The sequence below is a fragment of the Podarcis muralis genome, chromosome 12 (genome assembly GCF_964188315.1).
Source record: "Podarcis muralis chromosome 12, rPodMur119.hap1.1, whole genome shotgun sequence".
In the NCBI taxonomy this organism is placed as follows: Eukaryota; Metazoa; Chordata; class Lepidosauria; order Squamata; family Lacertidae; genus Podarcis; species Podarcis muralis.
This window is the reverse complement of record NC_135666.1, coordinates 28,958,815-28,984,458: the sequence shown is the minus strand read 5'-3', so window position 1 is coordinate 28,984,458 and position 25,644 is coordinate 28,958,815. Positions and strand designations below refer to the sequence as shown.

Genomic DNA, 25,644 nt, shown 5'->3' with positions numbered 1-25,644 from the left:
TCAATGGGCTTTGTGTATCACTCCAAGTCTTCTACAATCAAGGCAACATTACCTTGCTTTTAATGGCACTCTAAATTTAAAGTGTATGCAGAACAAAAGCATACGTTTTTACATCGCAAAATTAATCCAGTACATGGGTTACTTAGATCAATTTTAACATTTGAAAGACCAGGTTCTTGGTAAATTTGAGGCAACAGTAATTGCACATTGCCACCCACAAGCAATTTTGTCATTTCCTTGTGTTTCCAGAGGGGAAATGATTTCCTGTTTCACAAAGGTATCTCAGACAAGGTTGGTCTTGTAATGAATTAAGTGATATGCATAAGTGATCGTGGGGTGGTCAGTTTATATTGTGAATATGCAATCAGGCAATGCAATACTATTTTTTGTTAAGAGAAGTAATATTTTACATCATTGAGCATAGTGCTATTACTTTTTTAAAAAAAAACCAATTCTTTTTTTCTTCAAATTTAAACATTTAGAATGAGCTATACAAGAAGCTTTTTAAATAAAGGCATCTCCTCAGTGCCAAGCTTATTTTTCGTTTGCTATTTTGTTAATGTTAATATTGTTTTAAAGATTGTAAATGTTGTGTGGATTTGTTAAACATATAATGTGACTTTTGCTTTGATTGTTATGTTCAGATTATTATTATTTTAGTTATTCCTTTGTTAACAGAGTTTTACAGACTGTGGGAGCAGCATGGGTCTTGAACTTGCCCATCAAGAAGTGTCTGGGTAGCAGACTCAGGAGGCACACAGGTAACCTGGTCTCAGTCTTCCCCAATATGTTATATAGTGGTGCCTCGGGTTAAGAACTTAATTCGTTCTGGAGGTCCGTTCTTAACCTGAAACTGTTCTTAACCTGAAGTACCACTTTAGCTAATGGGGCCTCCCGCTGTCGCTGCGCCGCCGGAGCACGATTTCTGTTCTCATCCTGAAGCAAAGTTCTTAACCCAAGGTACTACTTCCGGGTTAGCGGTGTCTGTAACCTGAAGCGTCTGTGACCCAAGGTACCACTGTACTGTATTTCTGTCTAAATGATAGTGATTATTTCTACATTTGCATCTATTCATAAAAATTAGCATATGCACATTTTATGCAAATTTGTGCCCTCACTTCGTCTGTGTGTGTGTGTGTGTGTGTGTGTGTGTGTGTGTGTGTTTAAAACCAAAAGCAGTTTCAGGAGGCAACAGGGTGGGGAAGAACTGCTTAATCCATTTCCATCAGGGCATATTTCCACAGGGGGGAGGGAGCTGCTGGGGTGGGTGGGTCAAGGTTTCACTTGCCTTAAGGCAGCTTCCTATGTTCCTAAATATTAAGCATAGCCAAAGGGAGGCCACACGGCCTGTCAAATCCTTCCAGACAAGGGAGGAAGCAATGCACTATGAGACAGACCCAGGTACAAATCTCCACCTGGTCATGACGTTCGCTGGACTATCTTGAGCAAGTCACTGTCTCTCAGCATAACTGATGTCACAGGGCTGTTGTGAGGTTAAAATGAAAGAGAGGGGACCATGTATGCTGCGCTTGCAGTTCTTTGCAGGCAAAGCAAAATACAAATGGGTATAAATGTATTAGTATCAGTAGTAGTACATAATAATATATTGAGAGGTGGGGACATTCAAGCAGAGCAGCGCAAGCTAGGAGTGCTCAGAAGGATCTTGGAGCAAACACCAGCTAGCAAAATGGCATGGCCACTCCATGACAGCTGAGAGGTATTAATATCTTTTGCTTTGCAATTCCTTTCCTTGGCAAGAACTAGAGATTGGGAACAGACTCTGGTACAGGGGCACTTCTGCACTATGGATTTACACTGGTTTAATAGACAAACACTCTTTCCAGGAAAAATTGCAGGCTTTTTTGCAGGTTGGGGCAGGGGGTCAATCTTACACAGAGAATTCTCAGCTTGTCACCAAATTTCAATTCCCAGGATTCACTGGGGAAGGCATGACAGTTAAAGTGGAATAAAACCAATGCACTAATATGCATTTTTTAGAGCAGATGAATCCACAGTGTTGGAAACTTGAGAGACTTCTTGTTCACAGACTTCTCCCTGACAACTAAATTATACATCACATTAATTATACTCTTGCCACATACAAAAATGCTCTTATTTTCCACAATTTATATCTTCCATATTTTTCATCCTCCCTCCATTAACTTTATCATATCAGCACTCTTACTTCTTCTTTTTTGAGATCTTCATTCTATTTAAGCTAAGCATAATTACAGAAAATAGTAGAATACCTAATCTTTCCACATTTTTTGCAAGAAAAGACTGGTATTAAACCCAGTTTATGGCATAAACTCCATGGTGCTTTCTAGAAAGAAAGAAAGAAAGAAAGAAAGAAAGAAAGAAAGAAAGAAAGGAAGGAAGGAAGGAAGGAAGGAAGGTTGTAGGGAGGAAGGAAGGAAGGAAGGTTCCATCTGCTAGGATTTCAGTCAATTACTTTAGCTTTGGCAAAGCACAAATATTTGCTTCATTTTTAATTTATAGCTTACATCTAATACGTTTCCAAATTTAGTCAGTGATATATTGAAACTGGATATTTTTTGTCAGTTACATTAGTGCAGTGAAGTGTTGGCTCCTATTTCTGTATATAGAGCTATGTAAGCTGCCCAGGGTAATGTTTTCAGCCAGTAAGTTTGGGGCAAGTCAATAAATGTTGACTTGATGTGACTTGAACTGGCATCTAAATCAAGGTCAGGAGCAGCATTCAGAGTACTCATAGCCAGGCTGTCAGACTCACCATGTAAGAGCCCATTTTCATTTGTGTTTGGCTTAACCGAGCTGCTCTTTCCAAAACATAAAAATCTAAATACGGTACTCTACACACACACACACACACACACACACACACACAATCCTGTCACTTGCTCAAGTGAAGAATTAAAAATGTTTTCTGTCAATAAAATATTCTAGAAACTTGAGAGTGTTGGCCAACTATTTTACTGAAGAGATGTTTAAATGATAAATCAGGGTTTCCCAAACTTGGGTCTCCAGCTGTTTTAGGATTACAATTACCATCATCCCTGACCACTGGTCCTGCTAGCTAGGGGTGATGGGAGTTGTAGTTCAAAAACAGCCGCAGACCCAAGTTTGAGAAACACTGTTTTAAAGTGTTAGAATGGCATATACGACTGCCATTTTGGAACCCTGCATTTGCTTACACAATGCCGTGTTCCATTATTATTAATTCATTGCTAGAACTCATAAATTCTTACCCTTTCCCGCCAGGGGCAAAAGGGCACTGTGTGCTGTCCAGAGCACTTGGATGCCTAGATGAAAAGAGGGAAGTTTTAGACAAGGCTAGTGGCATTGTCTACTACTCTTGACTGGCAGCAACTTCTCTAGGACTCCCAGCAGAACTCGTTCTCCTCATCTGCTGCACATGCATTTTAACTGGAGATGCCGGGGACAGAACCTGGAACCTTCTGCATGCAAGAAAAAATGTGCTCCACCACTGACTCCTCAAATAGAGGAATCCCATGGGCTGGTATAAAAAATGCACTTAGAGGAAGAGTGCTGAGAAAGAAGTGCAGAGCAAAAAGGGTCATGAGTGGGAAGCCCCCCAGGATCAAGGCAGAAAGGACTAGAGAATCAGAAAACCATGCAGGCAGAAGCACAAGCCCTTCCTAAGCTCCAAAAAAAAATAATGAGTAAAATTCATTACTGTGTCATCAACAGAAGTGCTAGGACAGAATTCTTGTGTCCTGACAGAAACATAATTAAAGAGTTTGAGACAGCTGCCTGATGCTGTGTGCTCCTTATAAAGCAAGCAGGGATTTCCTTCCACCACTTGAAGTGTATAATTGCAATTCTCTAAGGAAAACACAGGAAGAAGTGCAATGTAAACTCTCTCTTTTTAACATACGCATTTAAGACCTGAAAAATCTACGTTTATTTAACTGTGCTCTTCCTCGTTCATTGGTCAGCGCTTCTGTGCCCAAAAGCATAGATTTCCAAATATAAGGAAAGCAATAAAGTTTAATCTACTATCTAATTACAGTAATGTTTTCCAAGATAATCTTTAAAGCAATTTGTAATGTTTGTGAGATAATCTGTAAAGCAACTGTGATTTACGTCATGACACTACTAGCGAGAGGCAGAGACTAAGAAATGCAGCGAACATCACATTATAAACAACTTCAGATATTTTTATTAGATTGCATCTGTCACACCTTGCCAGATGCTCTTCAGCAGAAGGGTGGATGGAGAACTTTTAATTGGACCTTGAGCACAAATCAGAAGTACACAAAATCAAGCATTTTTTAAAATGGAACTTACTGATATTATGAGAAAAACCCACTTAAGTAACCCCCAAAAGCTCTTTCAGCCACCAGATAACCCAACATTCCTAGCTCAGTTTTATATGGCAGCCAATTGTTTCCATTCAACTGCAACTGGTTTGCACAGTTTCAGATCAACAGGTGCAGCAAAGGTTTAATAATGCAGATGAAGCAGGTCTGATACAGCCCAGTTTGCATGTTACGCTAAACCAAACCATGGCTGAGCATTAATGAGCAAGCATGCGAGTACCACAGAGCAAAAACTGTGGGATTTCATTCCTCCCGCTATCCTGCTACTGCCAGGAGCTAAGCTGTGGTTTGGGCTTCACATCAAGTACAAACTTGATGGTCTGTTTCTTTTAAACATACCATAAGCAGTAATCCAGGAACGAACCTTAGCTACAGCTTGAGGATTGTGCTTGGAGAGGACATCTAACTGCAGCCCTAATAGAATGCATACCAGAGTACCACTCCCACTTCCCACTCCAGTCACACTAACCAAACATCTAAAGGTGAAACAAAAACCCAACCCTGACAGTGAGCCCCCCAAATGCCTATACTAGGGGTGCAGAATCTGTGGCCCTCCAGAGGTTGCTGGACTATGTCATCTCTGACCATGCTGGCTGGAGCCAACGAGAGTCATGAGCCCCACAGGATCCCAACCCCATCCTATACTCACCAATAGCAAGTCCCACACGGAGTAATCCCAGCCACTTAACCTGATACTAAAGGTCCCCTGTGTGGATCTAAAGCTGAATGGAACAGCCCAATCACTATGAACAAAGAGCAGCAGCTCACTTAAAAATCCATTACTAAAAACAAAGGCTTAAATCTTCAAAATTGGGAATTGAGGTTTGGATAGTTATACTCTGAAAATGCAAGTGCTCTTTTCAGAGAACTGCAAAGGGGACAAATCTGCATTCGAAAATGATTGCTTTCATTAATGCTGTGCTCCATTTTGAGAATACAATGGTAAACCGGCAATCCCATTAGAATCTACCATGTGGAAAATGTTTACTTATTCTGGTAAGCCAATTTTATATTGTTGCAGCACATACAAGAAAAAACTGATTACATGGAACTATTGGTCTTTTCTGCAGGATAAAAAGGGCAGCGCTTTCTGAAGGAATTGACTAATGCTCTTGCCTTCCTGAATGAAGCCAAGGGGAGCTAAAAGACATGCACTCGCTTGTACTTGCATGAAGCACATCAGGTATCATAGAAAACTACCAAGTGTCAAGATGCAAAAGATGACACACAGTAGTGAACAATGAAAAGAACATCTTTCCATCATAAAGCGAGAAATGGAACTGAAGAGTATTATTAAACAGCAGGGCGTCATGGAAAAACCAAATTACTTGGACAAAATCCATGCATCTGCCAAGTGATCTGAGCAATGGATATAACTGTTCTGCGGGGGGGGGGCTCCTCAGATATTATCCCTCTCCCCTCATCATTGTTCCTGAGGAATAGATATCAAGCTTGAACAGTTTCCCGCCCCACCCCCGCTCTTTCACCACAGAGAGAAGCAAACTATCCCTGCCATCTCCACGCAGGGTTTGAAACTCTGTAAAGTCACTGCAGTCAGTGATGAAAAAAAATACTAAGTGAGATGAATCCATGTCCGAGTATAAAGACAGGTTCCTACATTGCTAATGTACAACAACCAAAGCAGGAAAACTTGCCTTTATTCAAAATGATGAATCTTTCCTGGCCCTAAACATTAATCCCCTATTTAAAGGACGGTTTAATGTTCCAGAAGTTAGGGGTGATCCTGCATTCTGCCACTTCCCCCAATAAAAACCCACCGTTTCCTGATGAATCGGAACAAATGCCAACCTACGGATTGCCTGGTGCGGCGGTAAAAAGTACCAGGGAGAAGCAAAGCTGTGAGCTCCTCTCTAGGAACCAAACATTTCCATGGTCTCAGGAAGCCAAGTTTTAGCTTACTGTGAACCATTTCATTCCAATAGTGCAAGAAGGATGCTGGTGTGGATGGCAAACTGAAGACACAGCAATACGATCCAGCTGTTAACAAAATTCACAAAATTTTAGCAGTGATTTCCAAATTGCCTCAAGATCTGTCACATCAATACATTGGTGGGGGGGGGGGGGGGGGACGGCGACAAGAACCACAAAAGCTATCCTTCCTTTCAGATAGTTCTGTGCTTTGATTTACCCTTTAACAGACAGAATTTCAAACCTCTTAAATCTCAGAAAAGCAGGTCTGCAAAAAAAAAAATCCTCACTATATTTTCTTATGCATGCTAATAATTCTCTTTGCCTTCAAGTACTAAATGTTTTTAATGAAAACCCTATGCATTTCTCTCTGAACTATCCATAATTCAGTACTCAGAGCTTTTCCATTAAAAATAAGAGGAGGTGGGGAAGGGGGAGAGAAATTTCAAGCAGGGGTCTTCCAAATGCAGATCGATGCTGCAGTAATAAAATTGGAAAAAGATAATTCTTCAGGAGAGCTTCTCTTGCTACAGCATTTGTAAACGTCATCAACAAAAACTAAGGCAATATTTAAAAACAAGTCTCTTGCTGTAGTAGAATTAGTGAAACATGTTACAAAAACCTCACTAACTAGACAAAAATGCCTGCTTTTTGTTTGAAAAAACAAAAAAGACTCTTAATCATAACAGCCAACCAGCGCACATGGTTGATGGGGATTGGAAAATGAGACATCTGTTAAATTTTCCTCTTTATCTTCACCATGCAGTGTGTGGCCACATGCCTTAATAACTGCATCCTATCCAAACCCCTCGCAGAATGTGAATTCATTTCCTCAGCAGCTTTTTCACGGCAGCCCACACCGTGAATCAGAAAGGCTTCTCGGTCACGAACACGTCTTTGGAATATTCCTCTTACATTTTCCAGATGCAGAATTCAAACAAAAGTGGGGAGAAAGAGAGAAGAGGCCAAATAAGGTGGCCCTCTGGCAAAGCTTGCTAACTGAACAATGCAAACGATGCACCTCAAGCTCAAGATTTCTGGAGAGGCACATGAACATGTTGTTAACAATATGGAGGGTGACTGGGTGTGACAAACGATTAATCTCTATGCAGTCCTTTCCCCCCACTGCACCCTCCTCTTTAACATCCAATGGTAAAGTAATACTGTGGAAGTTATCTCAGATAGGAACAAGTTGCCATGTTATGTAAAACAATACCTAAAATCTGTTTAACTGGAAATCATGACTTGACGTTTCACCATGTGGAAGCTGAGAGAGGGCTTTTGGGAAAGTAAAAGGCTTTTGGGAAGAGGTTTACAATGAAATGAAAAAGATGTTAAGATACACCTTTGTGAAAAGACCAGAAGCCTTTTTACTAGGCATTGTAGGAAAGGATATCAGGAAAAAGGACTGTAAACTTTTCCAGTACGCGGTAACGGCAGCCAGAATAGTGTTAGCCCAGAAGTGGAAGCAGGAAGAAGTCCCAACGGTAGAAGAGTGGAGAGCAAAGCTGATAGAATATGCGGAACTGGATAAATTAACCGGGAAAATTAGATATACTAAAGATCAAAAGTTTATTGAGGACTGGAAGAAATTTGTGGGTTATCTGGAAAACAACTGTGCTGTAAATACAACGCTAGTGGGGTTTAAAGAGGCACTGTAAAGATTCAATAAGTATTGTTTATTTGAAATAATATTGGAATGGGAAAACAAATGGTAATATGAGAGAATGGAATGTGTACTAAAGATATGACTACGAACGTTTGTCAGTGACGTTGAAGGAAGTCCAAAACGGATAAGATTTGTTGTAATATGGACAAAATGTATAACTAGTTGGAAATCAATAAAATTTTAAAATGCAAAAAAAAAAAAAAAGGGGGGAAGCTGAGAGAGGGCATGCATTCAGTTGTGTGGAAATCCTGGAGAAACATCATCTTTTAGTGACTCCCTTCCACCTTAGTATTTGCTGTAAGAATAAACTACATTTATTTTATACACCACATTCTTGCCTCCTATTTGTCTTTTCTCTAAACAACAGTGGAGCGGACTCCCTGGGAAGGTGATGGACTCTCTCCTTCATTGGAGGTTTCTATGCAGAGGTTGGATGGTCATATGTCATGGATGCCTTAGTTGACATTCCTGCATTGCAGGGGGCTGGACTAGATGACCCTTGCGGTCCCTTCCAACTCTACAATTCTAAAAAGCCCTAAGCGTTGTAACTTTTCCTCATAGGGCAGTTGCTCCACCCCTCGTGGGTAACCTCAAGCAAGTTACAATCATCTTCATTGTAATGTTTTACAGTGGTAACTCGGGTTAAGTACTTAAGTCGTTCCGGAGTTCCGTTCTTAACCAGAAACTGTTCTTAACCTAAAGCACCACTTTAGCTAATAGGGCCTCCCGCTGCCAGAGCACAATCTCTGTTCTCATCCTAAAGCAAAGTTCTTAACCCAAGGTACTGTTTCTGGGTTAGCGGAGTCTGTAACCTGAAGCGTATGTAACCTGAAGCGTATGTAACCCAAGGTACCACTGTACTTGCATTTATGACCAAGATCCAAACATTACTGGGATTTATTATACAGGTATTTCCTGGCATGAGGAAGCAGTCCATTCTTACAGATTCAACTTCTTCTACCATGGGTGCACAAGTAAACAACGCTGTCTGCTGCCGGTTCAACTGTGGCTGCTGAATTCATGCTCTACGCAGGTGTTGGTAACTTAACTGGTTTATTAATGGCTGAGCTTTTAACACAGGCTAGCAGCAAGGTTTTTCACTGGTTCAACGGAGAAGAGTCTGAAGGCTGAGTATTCTAGCTTGAAGCTGCATACACACCATATCTTTAAAGCACATTACTTATGCCAAAGAACCTTGGGAACTGTAGTTTGTTATGGGTGCTGGGGATTGTAGCTGTAAGAAGTGTAAACTAGTTTTCATGGGCCTTAAATCTACTTTAAATGTATGGTGTGCATGTAGGCTGAGTTACATTGAAGGGAACAGTGTGCAATTGATTCACTGTGCCTGCATACAACACAGCTCCCTCCCTTTTTAAAAAATGTGCAAGGTTGCTATGTGTGCCCTTTGTTATGTGGCTTACCTGTCCTGTTTAGCTATCTACCCAGCCTTAGTCAAAACCTTAGCAGAGTTGTAAACAAACTGTTCTGAGACACTCAATTTTTAAGTAGCATTAGCCTACAAAATTACAACCGTGCAGGAAGAAGGAATTTTTTTCCGTTTTTGTGTTAAGTGATCTATTCTGTGCACTTGGGTCTATTCAATGATTCTCCCACGCAGTGCTTCTTTCTGTGATGCACTCTGCTTAGATAAACACGTGTGACAGAACAGGAATTTAAACTATTAACTTTCACACAAACTTACTGGTTTGCTGTACCAATGACAGCCTAGACTCTGCATCAGATTGCTTTACATTTAACTTGTGACATGTCACAGCTGGTACACATATTTGTCACTCCTGTTTCCAACATATGCGGAAAAAATAATAACAGTGCACTTGTCAAACTGAGGTGGAAGAATATCAGCCTATAACTGTTACATTCTTCCTCTTAGAAAGGTCTGTTCGTTGTTGAAAGCAGTATCTAATCCCCAGTACAGGGAGGCAGGGACTAACCTGGGGGCTCCATAGGCCTCAAGTCAGCTCCTTGGTACCCTTGGACAGCTGCCAGGACTCCAGTGCCCTGGCAGGCCCTACCAATGTTTTCCCTGGGGCACTTGTGCTGGGCAGCTTGGTTGACAAGCCACCATTTTGAATTCCCGACAATACCCAGAGTTACCATGAGAAATTTAAAATGGAAGCTCACAGCAAACCACCAGTGCTGCAAGCCCACATCGGGGGGCCCACCATAGGGCATGCCATGGGTCACTTCAAACATGAAGCCGGCTCTAGGTATCTATTGCTAGATTCAATTTAAATATTCAGAGCATGCATTATTTATTTTTATCTTAGAAGGTAAATCATGTAAACCTTTAAAACCATTTTCTATACCTTACTATCTTTCAGAAATAGACAATAGGCTAGGAATACATGTATGCCACTTCTGAAACATTTTTTAAAGCACATGAAAGCACATATGGAACCGCATGAATCATTTTCAAGTTAGCTTCATTGAAAAGCAAATGGAGGAACACAGGAGTGCTGCACTTTTCCTACTGTGCAAAAATTCGGCAAATCCAAGTTCTCTAATGTTCAACTCAGATCTAACTGGAAATCAACCAAGAGCTCCCAAGTGGATCCAATTCCAGCAATGCAGTCAACAAATTTAAAGAGCACCAAAGAACACTTGCAATGAGCAACCGGGAGCACCCTGTAAGGAGCACTGAGCAAGGGGGTCTAAAGAGGACTTTGCAGCCACCATCTTACTCGTCCCACGCCTGATGCAATATGACATCAGGTATGTGACAGGTGGACATGGCTGGGGGTGGTAGAAACAGCTTTTCCATGCCTGAAGGCATGAACTGCATAGGAGGTACAACAGCACACAAGCTGGCCTTGCCCCCATTGTCTCCGTCACCAACAACTTCATCCTTGACCTTCCCATAAAGAGCAGGAAAGTTGAAGGGGACTTTTAGGTAAGTTTCACAGAATGCATTTAGAAGCCTCTCCGTAACCAGCGACCCAGCTCCTTAGGTTTTCTGATCACAGGGAGGCTTTTAAGAGTGTTCAGCCAAATGTGCTTAAAAGTCCACTTCCATGTCACCCCCCTACACACACACAATTGCCCATGTTGAATGGGAAAGGCTGTAGCAGGCCCCTAAACTAAAGGATCTTTGAATCTGAAATGGATAATGCCAGAAACAGCAGGGAAAGGAGATAGAAATGTGGGCAGAGGCAACTACAGTTATTTCCTACCCTGCCCAAAATAAAATATTGCTCTAGAATAAACATTCCCCTACTGCTTTATTTGATTCAAAGCCTTTCCCCATTTTGCTGATAAACAGAGTGAGGGGAATATTCTGCCTCCAGGTAATCTTCTGATCCTGACACTTCTCTGCCAGAGATTTGGAATACATAGTTCTAACACTATCTGAAAGCTCTGGACCACCGGAGGCAACATTTTCAATAGCCTCAGTGTGTCCCTGAGAAAGCGAAGCAGATGCCCCATGCTTTCAGAAAACACACACAAACACAGTGACTTTGAAGCGTTTTCAACTAAAATAACTTGAACAATATATTTAAACAGGCAAGCAAGATTCATTCCCTAAACATAAAGGGAAATATGGAGCATGTTATTTACAAATATATTTACACTTTATTTAATCACACTTTGCACTGTGCCATGAAACTATTTCCACCAGACTGGAGATTTTCTAAATCCACACACTGGTTCCCCGCCCCCCTTGAGCACCATTAAGTTGGCTTGCTGCTGGTAGTTCTAGACAAAAGCATTGCAGTTTGGATGGCTTATCACAAGGTCAAGGCCCTGACCTCAGGAAATGTAAGCAGCAGTTGTACACTTTGCTGCTTCCATCAAGTCCTTGCACAGGATAAGGTGTGAATAGTACTGACAGAGGGCAGCACTCAACACTTACTTCCTAACTGCCCCCTCATCCTTTTAGTTAGCGTGTCAAATATTTTTAGATTGCAAGGCTGCAGGTGAGTCCTTATTTATTTAAAGCATTTATACAGGTTAATCAATAATATTAGGGCAAGGGAGTAAGTAAAGACCTTAATAAAATCTACAAGCCCGAAAGGCCCTGACTCTCTGCACTCAGTTTCAGCCAAATCCTGTTGCCTCTCTGGCTTTCTACGGACAGTTGCTATTGGGGTTGTCCCCAAAAGCAAGAGGTCAGGGGCCCCTGTTGTCCACCTCTAATTCCAGCACTGTTTGGGGAGACAATGAATCCCATATCCTTTCAATCAGTTGGCCTGGTGGTCACCTAAACTGACCACGTTTGAGATTTTTAAAGTTCTGTCAGTGATTGTAAATATTTTTAAACTTGCAACAGGTGCATAACGGTCAAATTGTACAAAATAGTGGGAGAAGGTATTGCTACTATCTTATGCCTTTTGTGTTTTTATGTTGTAAGCTGCCATGCGACCTTCAGACGAAGGGCGGTATAGAAATTTAATAAATAACAGCAGCAACAAAAAGTCTTAGGTCTGTTGCAACTCCTGACAAGAAATGGCTGAAGATTAACCTAAGTAGGACATGAATAGACTTGCAAGGCCAAGCAGATGTTGTGGCCTATAGCAACCTAGAGTTGTAAAACCAATCAACTTACTAGCTACCAGAGAGAGGCCTTAACACATAAAGAGCATCTCTCTGATCTTCTTTGAATAGAAACCAACTGTCCAATATTACTCTTTTGAAAGCTTTGCACTGTATGACCAAAAAACCCACTTAGATATCAATTATCTAAGTAATGAAAAACTATTTAGCTCAGAAATAAGTTTACTTTGCAAATTATCATTATATCAAGTGATCTTGATTTCAAGTGATGTTCCTCATTTGAACCTACATCTATATATCTATATCTATTTATTTTTCTACCTACCTACCTATCTATCTATCTATCTATACACACACACACGCACACGTTTTCACCACTGTCCTTTGGAAAGTAGCCAATGCTCATCAGATTTCCTTGTTTTCCTAAATTCTTATATATTGTTAATTTGCACCTGTGCATAATTACTATTAGACAACATTTCAGCGATAATACAACAGGGGATCTCCGCCTAGTTGCTTCCCCCACTTAAGACCTACAGAGGAAGGGTGGGGATAAAACATAAAAAGTGAAAAGCAAAGGCTGCATTACATTGCTACTAACCATTTGAACTCAGTATACGGACCTCATTTCACAATTAAACATCCAATCATTTCCTATACTCAAAGCTCTGTCCAATATATTTTGTCTCTGGGTCAAGCAACAAATGATAGGCAGCTGTATTATTTATTGCCCTGACTTAAAAAAAAATATGAAAACATATGAAGTTCAGAATAGTGGACCAGTGGAGCTGCTTAACCCTTTCCCTTTCTGCAGTTTGTTAATTCAAATTTTGCTCTAGCAGCTTTTCTCCACCTGAAGATAATAATTTCCCTCCCCCTTGCCTCCAGGTGAGCTGTTGAGGGAGGCAAGTTTGAGTCAATAAGCTCTCCACCCCCACCACATCCTCCCCAATTTCAGTCTCCCACAACTGCATGCTCTTTAGCCCTAAAATACAAATAATGCTGACAGATTAAGGAATGGCAATTTATTAAGTTTGATTATTATGAAATATGAGATTATAAGAGTGCTTTACACTAACTGACATCTTGGTTGACTGACCCTCTTTTATGTCACAGGACAAATTAATTGCATTTGAGTCTGTAAATTGCAAACATCTTAAGACTGATTAACTTTGGAAGATGATGTCTCTCCCACTGAGTTCAATACAGCTGCAACCATGTTGAGAGGAAAGTTGGTTAATCATTGGCTGAAGAACTTCAGCTCTCTTGAAAGAGCAAAGACCCTTAGGACACCTTAAAGACAAATAAATTTATTGTGGCAACAGCATCCACTTCTTCAAATGCTTTAAGTGAGAGTTAAATGGACTCCAGTCCACGGAACCTTATGCCATATAAATGTTTTCATCTTTTAAGATGCAACAAGACGACTTCTTGTTTTCGCTACAAAATCCTTCAAGGGTTGTCTCCTAAAACAGTGGCCTAACCTTCTATTCTCTGTAAGAACAGGTTCAGTGCGCAACTCTGTCCCACCCCTCCTAACATTAAGAACATAAGAAGAGCCTGCTGGATCAGGCCAGCGGCCCATTTAGTCCAGCATCCTGTTCTCACAGTGGCCAACCAGATGCCTATGGGAAAGCTTCAGACAAGACCTGAGCACAAGGACAGTCTCCCCTCCTACAGTTCCCAGCAACTGGTATTCAGAGAGATTGCTGCGGAAAGCAGAGCAATAGCCACTGCAGTACTAATCTCCTCAGCACCAATTTGGTAGAACAGTGCTAACAAGAGGACTAAATTCTCTGCTCTTCTATCTGTTTCAAAAAACAAAAACAAAACCCACACAACAAGGGGATCTGCAGAGCATTTGGATGAAATACGTAAGGCTGCTCTGATGTCGTTTACTCTCCATATAGATTTACGCTTGTGCATTATCCTACCCTGATTTGAAAACGTGAGAGCTACTTAGAAGCCAAGAGAAATTCTTTAAAAGGTAAAGTGATCATGTGCCTAGTTTGGAACTCTGAGAGGTGTATTTTAGAACCCTGGATATGGCATACCCCACTAATGTAATGCAGTAAATCTACATTGTGTTTTTTCAATACACAACATATGTCATGTGATATAGATTTGATGGAAGAGATAGTAAAAGTACAAATTGAAAGAAAAAATGGGTGTTATAACTGGAAACTGTGGCAGGGAGATAATCACCTTTTTTTAAAAAAGCCATAGTACACAAAGCCTATATACAAGAGTTACAACATAAGTGTAAAGATCTTCAGTGACACTCACTGCAGTTTTTCTGGTGTAAAAAAACCACAAAACCCTCCTACAGGGCTTTAAAAATAGCCCTTACGGTTCCAGAATGCTAAAAACACAACACTAAAATGCAGAAATCATGTATTGGAGTAAAGACTTTCAAGCATGATACTGTTTTCTGCTCCACACGCCTTCTAGAAAGAAGACACTGGGACCCAGACTCAACAATAAGCAACTGTGCGGTGTACACAGAGCTGAGACATTGCTATTAGGCTAAAAGTAATTTGGAGGGTGCCTCTCTTTAGGAAACTGATGTGGGGCACTGGATCTACTGCCTAGTAGTGGTAGGATGTATACTCATTAACTCTACCTAAGCTCTCTTGTACTATTACTACTAGTAATAATATAGTTTCAATTTACTTGTGACCTAAAACAACTTACAAGGGACGCTGGTGGCGCTGTGGTCTAAACCACTGAGCGTAGGGCTTGCCGACCAGAAGGTCAGCGGTTCGAATCCCCGCCACGGGGTGAGCTCTCGTTGCTCGGTCCCAACTCCTGCCAACCTAGCAGTTTGAAAGCACGTCAAAGTGCAAGTAGATAAATAGGCATCGATCCGGCGGGAAGGTAAACGGCATTTCCGTGCGCTGCTCTGGTTCGCCAGAAGCGACTTAGTCATGCTGGCCACATGACCCAGAAAAACTGTCCGTGGACATATTCCGCCTCCCTCGGCCTATAGAGCGAGATGAGCGCCACAACTCCAGAGTCGTCCGCGACTGGACCTAACGAACAGGGGTACCTTTACCTTTTTACCTAGCAGTAATTAGAACTCATGGGTCCCCAGTAAAGCAAAGAGCTTTACTGTATTTGGTGGGGGGGGAGGGGCCATGACAGCAGAGCTGGAAATTAGTTTTGGATGCCACATATGGTATGGCATTGATAGATTCTACACTGGCATTCCGGTTACTATATGAACAGACTCTTGGTGCTAGATAACAAAATGCAAGGACCCGTATGACCATGTAATGAGATAGTTAAGTACAGTGAGGAACCCCTAGGTTTATGTACCTCACTTGGAAGTATTCACATGGTAAGTGGCATTTAATAACAGGGGGTTGCAGAAGAACAATTTACTCCTGAACCTACTGTTTTAAGAATAGGCACAATAGGTCTATTTTCTACCTCAGCATGTTTCAAGCTTATAAGCCTTTGAAGAGCATCTTCTCTCCCCCTCAGTTTACATCCCTAATCATCCATCTTAATCCTTTTAAGCACAGAGCTGGTAAAAAAAAACTTGTAACTTCTTCATATAATCTCAAGCAAATCATGAATTGCTATTAGACACTTTTAGAAATTTAAATTGGCTCTGCCTTCAGCTATTCTTTAAGTTGTGTGCAATTAACTGCATTAATGTTCTCTATCATTATAGGAGTTTATTGAGGGTGGGGAATGAAAATGCTGGCGGTGCAGGGGGAATATTGAAAGAATAAGGTAAAGGTAAAGGGACCCCTGACCATTAGGTCCAGTCGTGGCCGACTCTTGGGTTGCGGCGCTCATCTCGCTTTATTGGCCGAGGGAGCCAGTGTACAGCTTCCGGGTCATGTGTCCAGCATGACTAAGCTGCTTCTGGCGAACTAGAGCAGCACACGGAAATGCCGTTTACCTTCCTGCCAGAGCGGTACCTATTTATCTACTTGCACTTTTGACGTGCTTTCGAACTGCTAGGTTGGCAGGAGCAGGGACCGAGCAACAGGAGCTCAGTAGTAGCACAGGATAAAGATGTGTGCCTGTCCACATTTTTTCCAACAGTAAGGAAAAGGTTAATGTAGACGTGGACAAAAAAACATATCACATGTCAAATCATACTTTAAAAACATACGCTTTTTTTTCTTTTTTATGCCACCACTCCAATCCACACCTACACACCCACAATATTAGCTGTAGAGGAGGCAATATACAAGTTATTATGCTTGTATGATCTCCCCTCTACAGCCAATAGCACCTCTAGTGAAGGCAATTTTGATAGAGGTTGCAATGGGAAGAGGGTTAAAGGTAAAGGTAAAGGTACCCCTGCCCGTACGGGCCACTCTTGCCAGACTCTAGGGTTGTGCGCTCATCTCACTCTATAGGCCAGGAGCCAGCGCTGTCGGCAGACACTTCCGGGTCACGTGGCCAGTGTGACAAGCTGCATCTGGCAAGCCAGCGCAGCACACGGAACGCTGTTTACCTTCCGCTGGTAAGCGGTCCCTATTTATCTACTTGCACCCGGGGGTGCTTTCGAACTGCTAGGTTGGCAGGCGCTGGGACCGAGCAACGGGAGCGCACCCCGCCACAGGGATTTGAACCACCGACCATGCGATCGACAAGTCCTAGGCACTGAGGTTTTACCCACAGCGCCACCTGCGTCCCTCCTGGGAAGAGGGTTAGAACCTCACCACTACAGACCTCCTCAAACCCAAACCAAATCCTGCAATTAGCAAAACTTGGGTTGAGGAGGAGACATTGGGAGATATATTCACACATTTCCCATTATATTGAATTTGGTTGCAGATGGGTAGCCGTGTTGGTCTGCCATAGTCAAAACAAAAAAAATTCCTTCCAGTAGCACCTTAAAGACCAACTAAGTTAGTTCTTGGTATGAGCTTTCGTGTGTATCTGAAGAAGTGTGCATGCACACGAAAGCTCATACCAAGAACTAACTTAGTTGGTCTTTAAGGTGCTACTGGAAGGAATTTTTTTTGTATTGAATTTGGTCTTCACTTGCTCTGGTGGATTTTATGCAGTTTATTCAGCTACACACACCTGGCCATCCAAGTGTTATTGAACTCCATCACATGTGTGTAGTTAAATAAACTGCATAAAATCCAGGAATGAGGAACCCGATGGTCAGGGATGATTGTTGTAGTCCATCAACAACACAGATACTTGTGCTGTTGGCCTATTGTTAACCCTACTTGTGATATATTTATACCAGATTAAAAGGGGGGATATACTGTATAAAAATATGTGATCTTATGTTACGTTAAATATACACTGAAATGCTTTTTGTTGTTATTATTCTCTTTAAAAATAGGCATTTGTTTAAAACTACAATAGGAAAAAGCAACTTGGCATAACTGACATTCCAGGAACTCTTATCAAGGTTGCTTGGTCTGTTTTATTTCACAGGGAAACATACATGTGTGGAAATCACAGTTTTTATGTTCTTTGTAAAAGACCATCAAAAGAACACTGGCTGTGTGTGGAGTGGGGCTGTAGGAATCTGAGGGCTGCATTCTCATGTGGAGAACCTTCTGGGGCCCATATACTAGTGGTAAGTGGGGTCAGAGGCAAAAATTGGTGCAGCAACAGATGTGACTCTTGACTTAGAACAGTAGTCTACAGCCGATTCACATAAAAGCTGGGGGCTTCTGCACATACACACACACTACAGTACCTCCAACATCCATCATCCATATTGCACTGATGGGGCAGCCTTTTTTTAATTTATTTTTTTAGTATGCCCTATGACGAATATTCAGGTTGAGCAGAGGTGGAGGCATAGCTTAAACAGGTCAAAACTGGCAAAGTCCCACATCACATCTACAGGGCCAAAGTCAGCATTCTGAGAGGCTTACAGATCCCAAATTCAGAGTCAGCAGTGCTGGAATAAGGCTTCAAGAGATGGAGAGCAAAAACTTAAGTGTCACGCATAGTTTCTTACCTTTCCCCCATGGCTGGTAAAAACTAGATTAAATTATACAAAATAGTCAGACAAATTAAGAGATACTGTGCAAATTTGCATAATTTGATACAGCACTTGCAATTCTGCTTTTCTTGGGGGTTGCCGGAGTGCTAAGATTTGCATTTATTTATTTGTTTTAATCAAAGTACACACTGCCCATTCCAAAATGAGCTGGGAAATTGTACTCCCAGGGCCAGGCTAATCACAGGATGTGCTGAAGGTACTAGGAAAGCCAGGGGGAAAATAACAACCAGCATTGTTATTCTTCATCTTTTTCCTTCACGTGGTTCCTCCCTTTCTTCTTGTATCTTCTTTTACAACAATGACAAAACAAAACAAAACAAAACATGACAGTTGGGCTAGAGAGGAGTCGCAAGTTATTTGGTCCCCTTCCCCAGTACAACTCTTGCCCCTTTGTACCGCCACAGCACTGCACAGTAGTAGAGGAAGCTGCAAGACCAAAATAGTTAAGGCAACAACTCTCTCTCAAGTAAAAGCAGCTTAGCACAGAATTTTCCACTGGTGACTGCTGCATTAGCTGCAGGAGTTTAAAAAAACCATGGAACAAAAGTTTAAAAGGACAATAGACTGACTCATTTCCCATTAAAGGCAAAGGAGGATGTGGGGTTCTTTCCCTCCTGGTTCTAGCAAACTGCAGTTAGAGACTCATTGTGTATATCGGTGCAATACCATTACATGGATTAAAGAAATGCACACTCACAACACGTATGTATTTTTGCAGTCAAGGTGAAAATCAAGCAACACTAGCTTCTCCACATTCAAATGCTTGATGGTCAAGTGTTTTGTTTTTATCTTATCCCAAAAGTGTTGGTCATTCCTGAAGGTGTTGTACTTCATATATGCCTTTTGTGGATTTTGTGATAATCGCTACCAACACATTAAATCTGTGGCTCTCACTTCTGGCTGTGACAGATGCACACAATTTAACATAGGGATGATAATTTCTCATCTGCTGATCAAGTTATTTTCAATAATATGCAAATTGGTATTGTTGAATAAAACAGCAATTGTTTGAGAGGCTTTGTTTGTCTAGCTTAATTTCTTTCCAGCGACTCCCTTCATCAACTCTGTCACCTGACTCTTTAGATTACAGTTTGTCAATTGTTCCTCAATTACTTAGTGGATAAATGATTACTGCAGCTGGATAAACGATTTCTGCAGCTGTAACTGATATTACTAGATACGGTTTTCCGTACTTAGGAATTGTGGTTTTCCTAACTGAAGTAATGGTTATACCAATAAAACGTGTGTCAGGAAAAGATGGACTAAGTTATAGCAGACCTGGTTATAAATTCATCCGTACAAGAATCCCACACGGGTTGCCAGACTACTTTGGATCTTATTTCTTTGTTAGCTTTTCTGATTTACAAAAGCTGAGAAACAGACCATGAATACTAGGAGCTGAGTAAGAGACCCTCTCGAGGACATTTTCTTCTCTATGTTTATTTATTACAATGCATATCCCACACCTTTTCTCCAAGAGGCTCAAAGCAACATACTCTGTCTCAGTAAAGGTAAAAGGTAAAGGGACCCCTGACCATTAGGTCCAGTCGTGGCTGACTCTGGGGTTGCGGTGCTCATCTCGCTTTATTGGCCAAGGGAGCTGGCGTACAGCTTCCAGGTCATGTGGCCACTCTGTCTCATAGCCCTCATTTTAATACATAGGAACATGGGCTAAGCCTACTGGACCGGGCCAATGGCCCATCTGGTCCAGCATCCTTTTCTCATAGTGGATGCCCGGATGCTTATGGGAAGCCTGCAACCAGGACATGAGTACTCTGCCCACCAGTGATCCCAGCAACTGGTATTCAGAGATATAATGTTTTCGATAGCGGAGGCAGAACATAGTCATCATGGCCAGCAGCCATTACAACAACCTCGTTATCTCTCAGCCCAATCTGGCATGCAGAACAGTCTCTAACATCTGAAAAAACAACAACCTGGCATATGGGTTACCTCTTACTCTATGATTTTCAACTTTGCTTGAGAACTTCTGGTTTGCAGGCCAATTGACTTATGCAAAGCAATCTGGCATTGTCACTGACATCCCGCCCCCCATTCTGTGGTCACAGCATTAACCAGATACTACCACCACACCTGCCCCCAACTTTTAAATATTTTAGTGGTGTATCCATAAATATTTGTGGTGGGAGCAAATAAAAAACTGTTACAGCACTTACACAGCATTTCTAAAAATGTCAAGAATATTGGGGGGAACTGATTTTTAAATTAAAATCTGAACAAGTGAACCTATTTACACATTTTGTTCTGTACAATTCTGTACAAACCTAACATTTCATTCGCAGATCCTGCACAGTTTTAACAAAAGCCAGCTATGCTATCTCAAATGGGTTGCAAAGTAACTTTCACTATATGCCACGCATTTGAGCAAGCCTTGGTAACTGAATTGATCAAGTGGGGAAAGTCTTATTTGTGACATCACACCATTTCTCTGAACCCCAGCACAACCGTGGGAGGAAAGTGCCACTTTTCCTCCCCAGCTCCAGTACAGGAAGGGAGGGAGGGACGGAGGGCAGGGGCTCACTCCTGTTGTGATGAGCTTCAGAGACTCTTGTAAAGCAGTGGGATGCCTTGCCTTCTCAGCCTCAGTACCAGGTTTTTTAAAACACACACGTTTGCCAGTGACAACACTCATGAGTGCCTTTGTCAACTGTTGCTAAACAGTAGCAGTCAGTCAATTTTCATTTTAAAAAAAAGTAGTTCATGATCAGATATACCTATATAATTTCAAATCTAGCACAACGACTGACACTACCTCAATTTCAAATTAGGTTTTTCTCTGCTTAATGCTTTTGGTGTTTTTTTTAATGCTTTCATTTTTTAAAAAAGTAATATTTACTGGTTTTCAATGATTCAACTAATATAACATAAATGCCACCCTTACACCATAGATAGTTGCTATTCCTGTTTCATTATTCAAGTAGAAGGCACATATCTAAACATGTGTGATGTGTGAAACAGGATCAATTACCTGGGTTAAAAACATTGCTCAGGGAATTGTCAAGCTACTAGATAGAACCCAATGAGAGATTTCTCCCATAAGAAAATACAACACAATCACATTTATATATCAAGGTCCTCTAATGCAATGTTTACCCCGAGCTTCAACTTGCAAGGAAAGACACTGCAAAAGGAAGGAAGGAGTTGCTTCCTAAAAATCAGGAAAGTGGGTGGGGTTTTCTCAGTAACAGGGCTCTCAGAAACATGACTTTCAAAAAAATACTGCATTCCAGGACATATTGAATACCACTCCAGCACTTTGTTAGGAGATGCTGGGCAACTACCCCTTGAGGAGACTAAATTTATGAAATGCATAAAATCCTTAAAATTAAGAAATGAGACAGCCGGGGGTGGGGGCAGGGGAGCCTACTAAACAACGTCCAGTTCCCTAATCAGCATGCCTGACAAATGGGTTGCAAAGGGAGGGTAAGATCAACCTGGGAGAGAAAAACAAAACCATCATGTCTGTAGCACCCAGAGAGAATGGCTTCCAAAGATACCCACTGAGTTCATAGCAGAGACAAAATTCTGAATGGGAGGTCTTCTTGGTTCACAATTCAGTCTCTCATCCACTTCACTAGCTCAGTTTGTGGTTATCCAAAGGATGGTGAGAAGAAAGAAAGAAAGAAAGAAAGAAAGAAAGAAAGAAAGAAAGAAAGAAACTGTTTCGAAGGGAACTGACTCTTCCTGCCCCATACCAACACCAACACCACTAGGCTAGACTAACTCAGTTTGCAATTATCCAAATGGTGGAATATAGAAAGCAGAAGGGACCAAGTACCTCACTGCTGCAGTGCCTCTGATTAGCCGATACTGCTTTAAAGTTAATTAATCTGGGATATTTCAGCAAGAAAGCTGGCCCATTTGGCTTCACACTGCTGCCTGGGGGTCAGCTGCTATATAACTCTGACTATGTTCATAATGTTAGTTATTCCCAGGAAAGACACAAGCCCCTGATTACAATCAACTGGGCCTTAAACTTGCCCAATGAATGTGAATCAGATGTTGGAATCTTTGTGGCCTGATACAACCATCTCAAAAGCCCTCTTATAGAAAGCATTTCTGAAACCTATTGTAAGCCTCCATAATGAAATGGCAGTTAACAATTTGTACCTAAGCTAGGCTTAGGAAATATGGTGTTGCAAGTCTCAGTTATCCTACGCTGCAGGATGGAAGTGCCATGGGGGGGAAATGTGATTTAAGACACGTTAACAGACAAAACGGCGATGATTAATGTTGAAAAATACTTCCTCAGCCCTTGTATACAGTGCCTATCATCTCAATGGGTACCTGAGATATGATGTTATAAAGAGCTCCCCCTCCCCACCCCATAGCCATTCTCTAAAATTTAGGACTTTATAGGCAATTCATCTAATCCCCTAGCACATGTTCTCACCATCAATCCTGCAGTCAAGGATTACACACAAAGACACTTGTTGGAAAGGGCTGCCATTATACAATGTTTGCAGAAGCATTATATGGGAATAAGCAACTGGAATCCCAAAGACCAAATCTGAAGCTGCCCATCCCAGAGGCATGAAGAGTGTACAGAAGAAGAATCACTGCTAAGTGACGAAAGAGATCTAGCTACCCACTTCCCACCATAGGAGGCAAAACCCTACAGTGGGGAAAAGAAGAAGTTATCACAGACACAGGCTGATTAGCACCATTTCAAACCTGCTCTAGCCACATCAAACTCTTCTGAGTGAAAGTATGCCTAAATATTGTGACAATAAATATGTCTGACACACAGGTTAGCCACAACTATACAAGGGGCAAACAAGAGTTATTAGAGCTTGGAATGATTCTTAAAAATTTGAATCAATCCTTATTTTCCAGTCAGGACCAAATATGAATCCTAAGGCCACAAAACAAATTCAATAACGGGAGCAACTAGCAAAAAATTCGCCAGAGACAGTGTCGAGTTAAAACAAAAGAACAAAAACAACCACTCGAAAACAATGTAAAGAATAACAGACCAGTGAAACTTACCTTAATTGGAGCACAACTAAACTTAATTTTCCGACTTGCTGGGATTTCATCTTCTTCTGGCAATCCAATAATTTCAGAACATTCCATGTCAGGTTCGTAATAGCAGTTGTCATCGCTGTCTTCTTGATCATCCTGTTCTGTTCCCGTCTCCCCCCAGTCAGAATTATATCTTGATCGTACCCTGTAGACATTGTAATCAGAGTGCATATACACATGAGAACTCTGAAAGTTATTCAAGTCTTCCTGTTCTTCCTTTCCATTTGTATCTTCACAGTGGGAGCCAACAGAACGCGAAGCTTCACTGACTGTGATGTCATCACTAGCTATTAAGTTTCCTGATATTTCTGCAGTCTCAGCTCCAGCAGAGATCTTTTTTTGCTGCAAAGGTGGTACTACAGGCTCTATTTTTGCCTTACTGCTCGTACAGTTCTCACCAAAACTTTGTTTATCAAGTCCATCTACTGACTCTTGTTTAGTCGCTTCACAGGCATCAACAGAATCGTAGCACACGTCCTTGTTTTGTATTCCACCTGTTTTTGACAAAGGCAAAGTGCTTTTGGGAGTTTCATTGTCTGATGGAGATCTACTACTGTTCTGCTCAGAGTTTTCAACAGGTGCTGAGCTGGCATTTTGTTTAGCTGATGGAGGCCAAGCATTGGCGTCTTTTATGGGGCTGAAATCGTCGAGGTTTGCAACACTGGAAGACAGATTTGTGTCCACAGAAGACAGGTTTAGTGGATAGTGGCCAGTTACAGAATATTCTTCATTGTTTCCCGTCTTTTCTAGAACATTTTGTTGTGAGTCAGTATTTTCAAACACTGCACTAAGTTGGCTCACTGTTGGAGAAACAGCCTCTGTCCTTGAACTAAGACTATCCAGCGAATCTGTACTTCCCCTGTTAGACTTAGAGCTGCACCAGTCATCTTGAAGATCACTGTTAGAAACGGATCTCTCTTTCTTTGGGGAGTAGCGATTTGAATGCCCTGTTTCATGAGTATTTCTTTCAAACAACTTCCGTGTTTCAGTAAACTTGGAGTAAGAAGGACCATCGTGCATAGCATCAAACCTACTAATCCTTTCTGAAACGGAAGATTCTAACTTCACAACTGATCCATCTCCCTTCTCCACAAGCTCTTTCGGCCTAATTCTTCTTTGGGGAGATAGGGGTCCACCTTTACTTCTGGTCTTTGCCATGCCTCCAGCACTCTCATTGGGCTCCATGCCCATTTGCATGAATAAATTTTTAATCCTGTTGACGTTAGATCCATATTTCCTCCCCCTGGTTTGCTGAGAAGCCTCTCCTTCTTCTTTAGTCTTTTGTTCTCCATCTGACTTAGGCTTGTCAAAGGTGCTTTTCAATGCTTGGAACTCAGTCCTATAAGCGTTCCTGTGAGGAGAGGCACTTCGGAGATTTGATCTTTCCCCTGAACACTCTGTCTTCATCATGTTTATTTTTGGGATGTTAAACCAACATACATAGTGGCCGCTGTACCCTCCAGTTGAGATTGTGGATGAGGGGCTTAAAGGACATTAGATTCTGCCAAGGCCATACTTATAGGCAGACGACAATCCTCCAGATATGGGTACCAGCAAAAACAAAAACAAGTGGGAAACTGGATGTCTTTCAAAAGAATGTTGATGAAACCTGCAACACAAAGGAGGATTTTGATTCATATCAGTGGGTTTGTAGATCTTCATACCTATTCAATATTTACATCAGTTTTAGAATATGGCTGGCTATAAAAGGGAAAGGTTATGATATGAAGCCACCAGATGCAATTCCATCTCTCAAAGGAATCACATTTGAATTTGGAAGTTATATGGATGGGAGACTTGCCTGGGAAGCCCCACTGACACATACCCTAAGCTCCTTAAATGAAGAGAAACATAAATTGAATAAATAAACTGTTTCATGCTTTAACAGCATCATGATGGAATGTTATAGTATCTTCAGAACTTCATTTAAGTGAGGGCTAATCAGGACTCCATCTTTTAGAACCCATTTTGGATTTCATTACTCAGACCTCTGGATCATTATATGGAGTAACAGCAGAAGACAACAGTAAGTGAAGTAAATTCCTATCATAAACAAATCATTATTCTGCTATCACATGACTGAGACTGGGGACATTACTTCTGTGTAGGACCAAGACCTAAATCCCTCTTTTTCCCAACAGTCAATGTATGCACATGCATATACACGC

At 41.4% G+C, this 25,644-nt stretch overlaps 1 protein-coding gene across 11 annotated transcripts in view; it reads right to left on the bottom strand.

Moving 5' to 3' along the window:
• PPP1R9A (protein phosphatase 1 regulatory subunit 9A) overlaps positions 1 to 25,644 on the bottom strand; it is a 144,662-nt gene that overhangs the window by 103,593 nt on the left and 15,425 nt on the right. For all 11 annotated transcript variants that reach the window (XM_028751100.2, XM_077936949.1, XM_028751099.2 and 8 more), the window contains exon 2: positions 23,441 to 25,085. In XM_028751100.2, coding sequence (XP_028606933.2) covers positions 23,441 to 24,886 — 1,446 coding nt within the window. In that variant the 5' untranslated portion in view covers positions 24,887 to 25,085. The remainder of the gene's footprint in view (positions 1 to 23,440; positions 25,086 to 25,644) is intronic.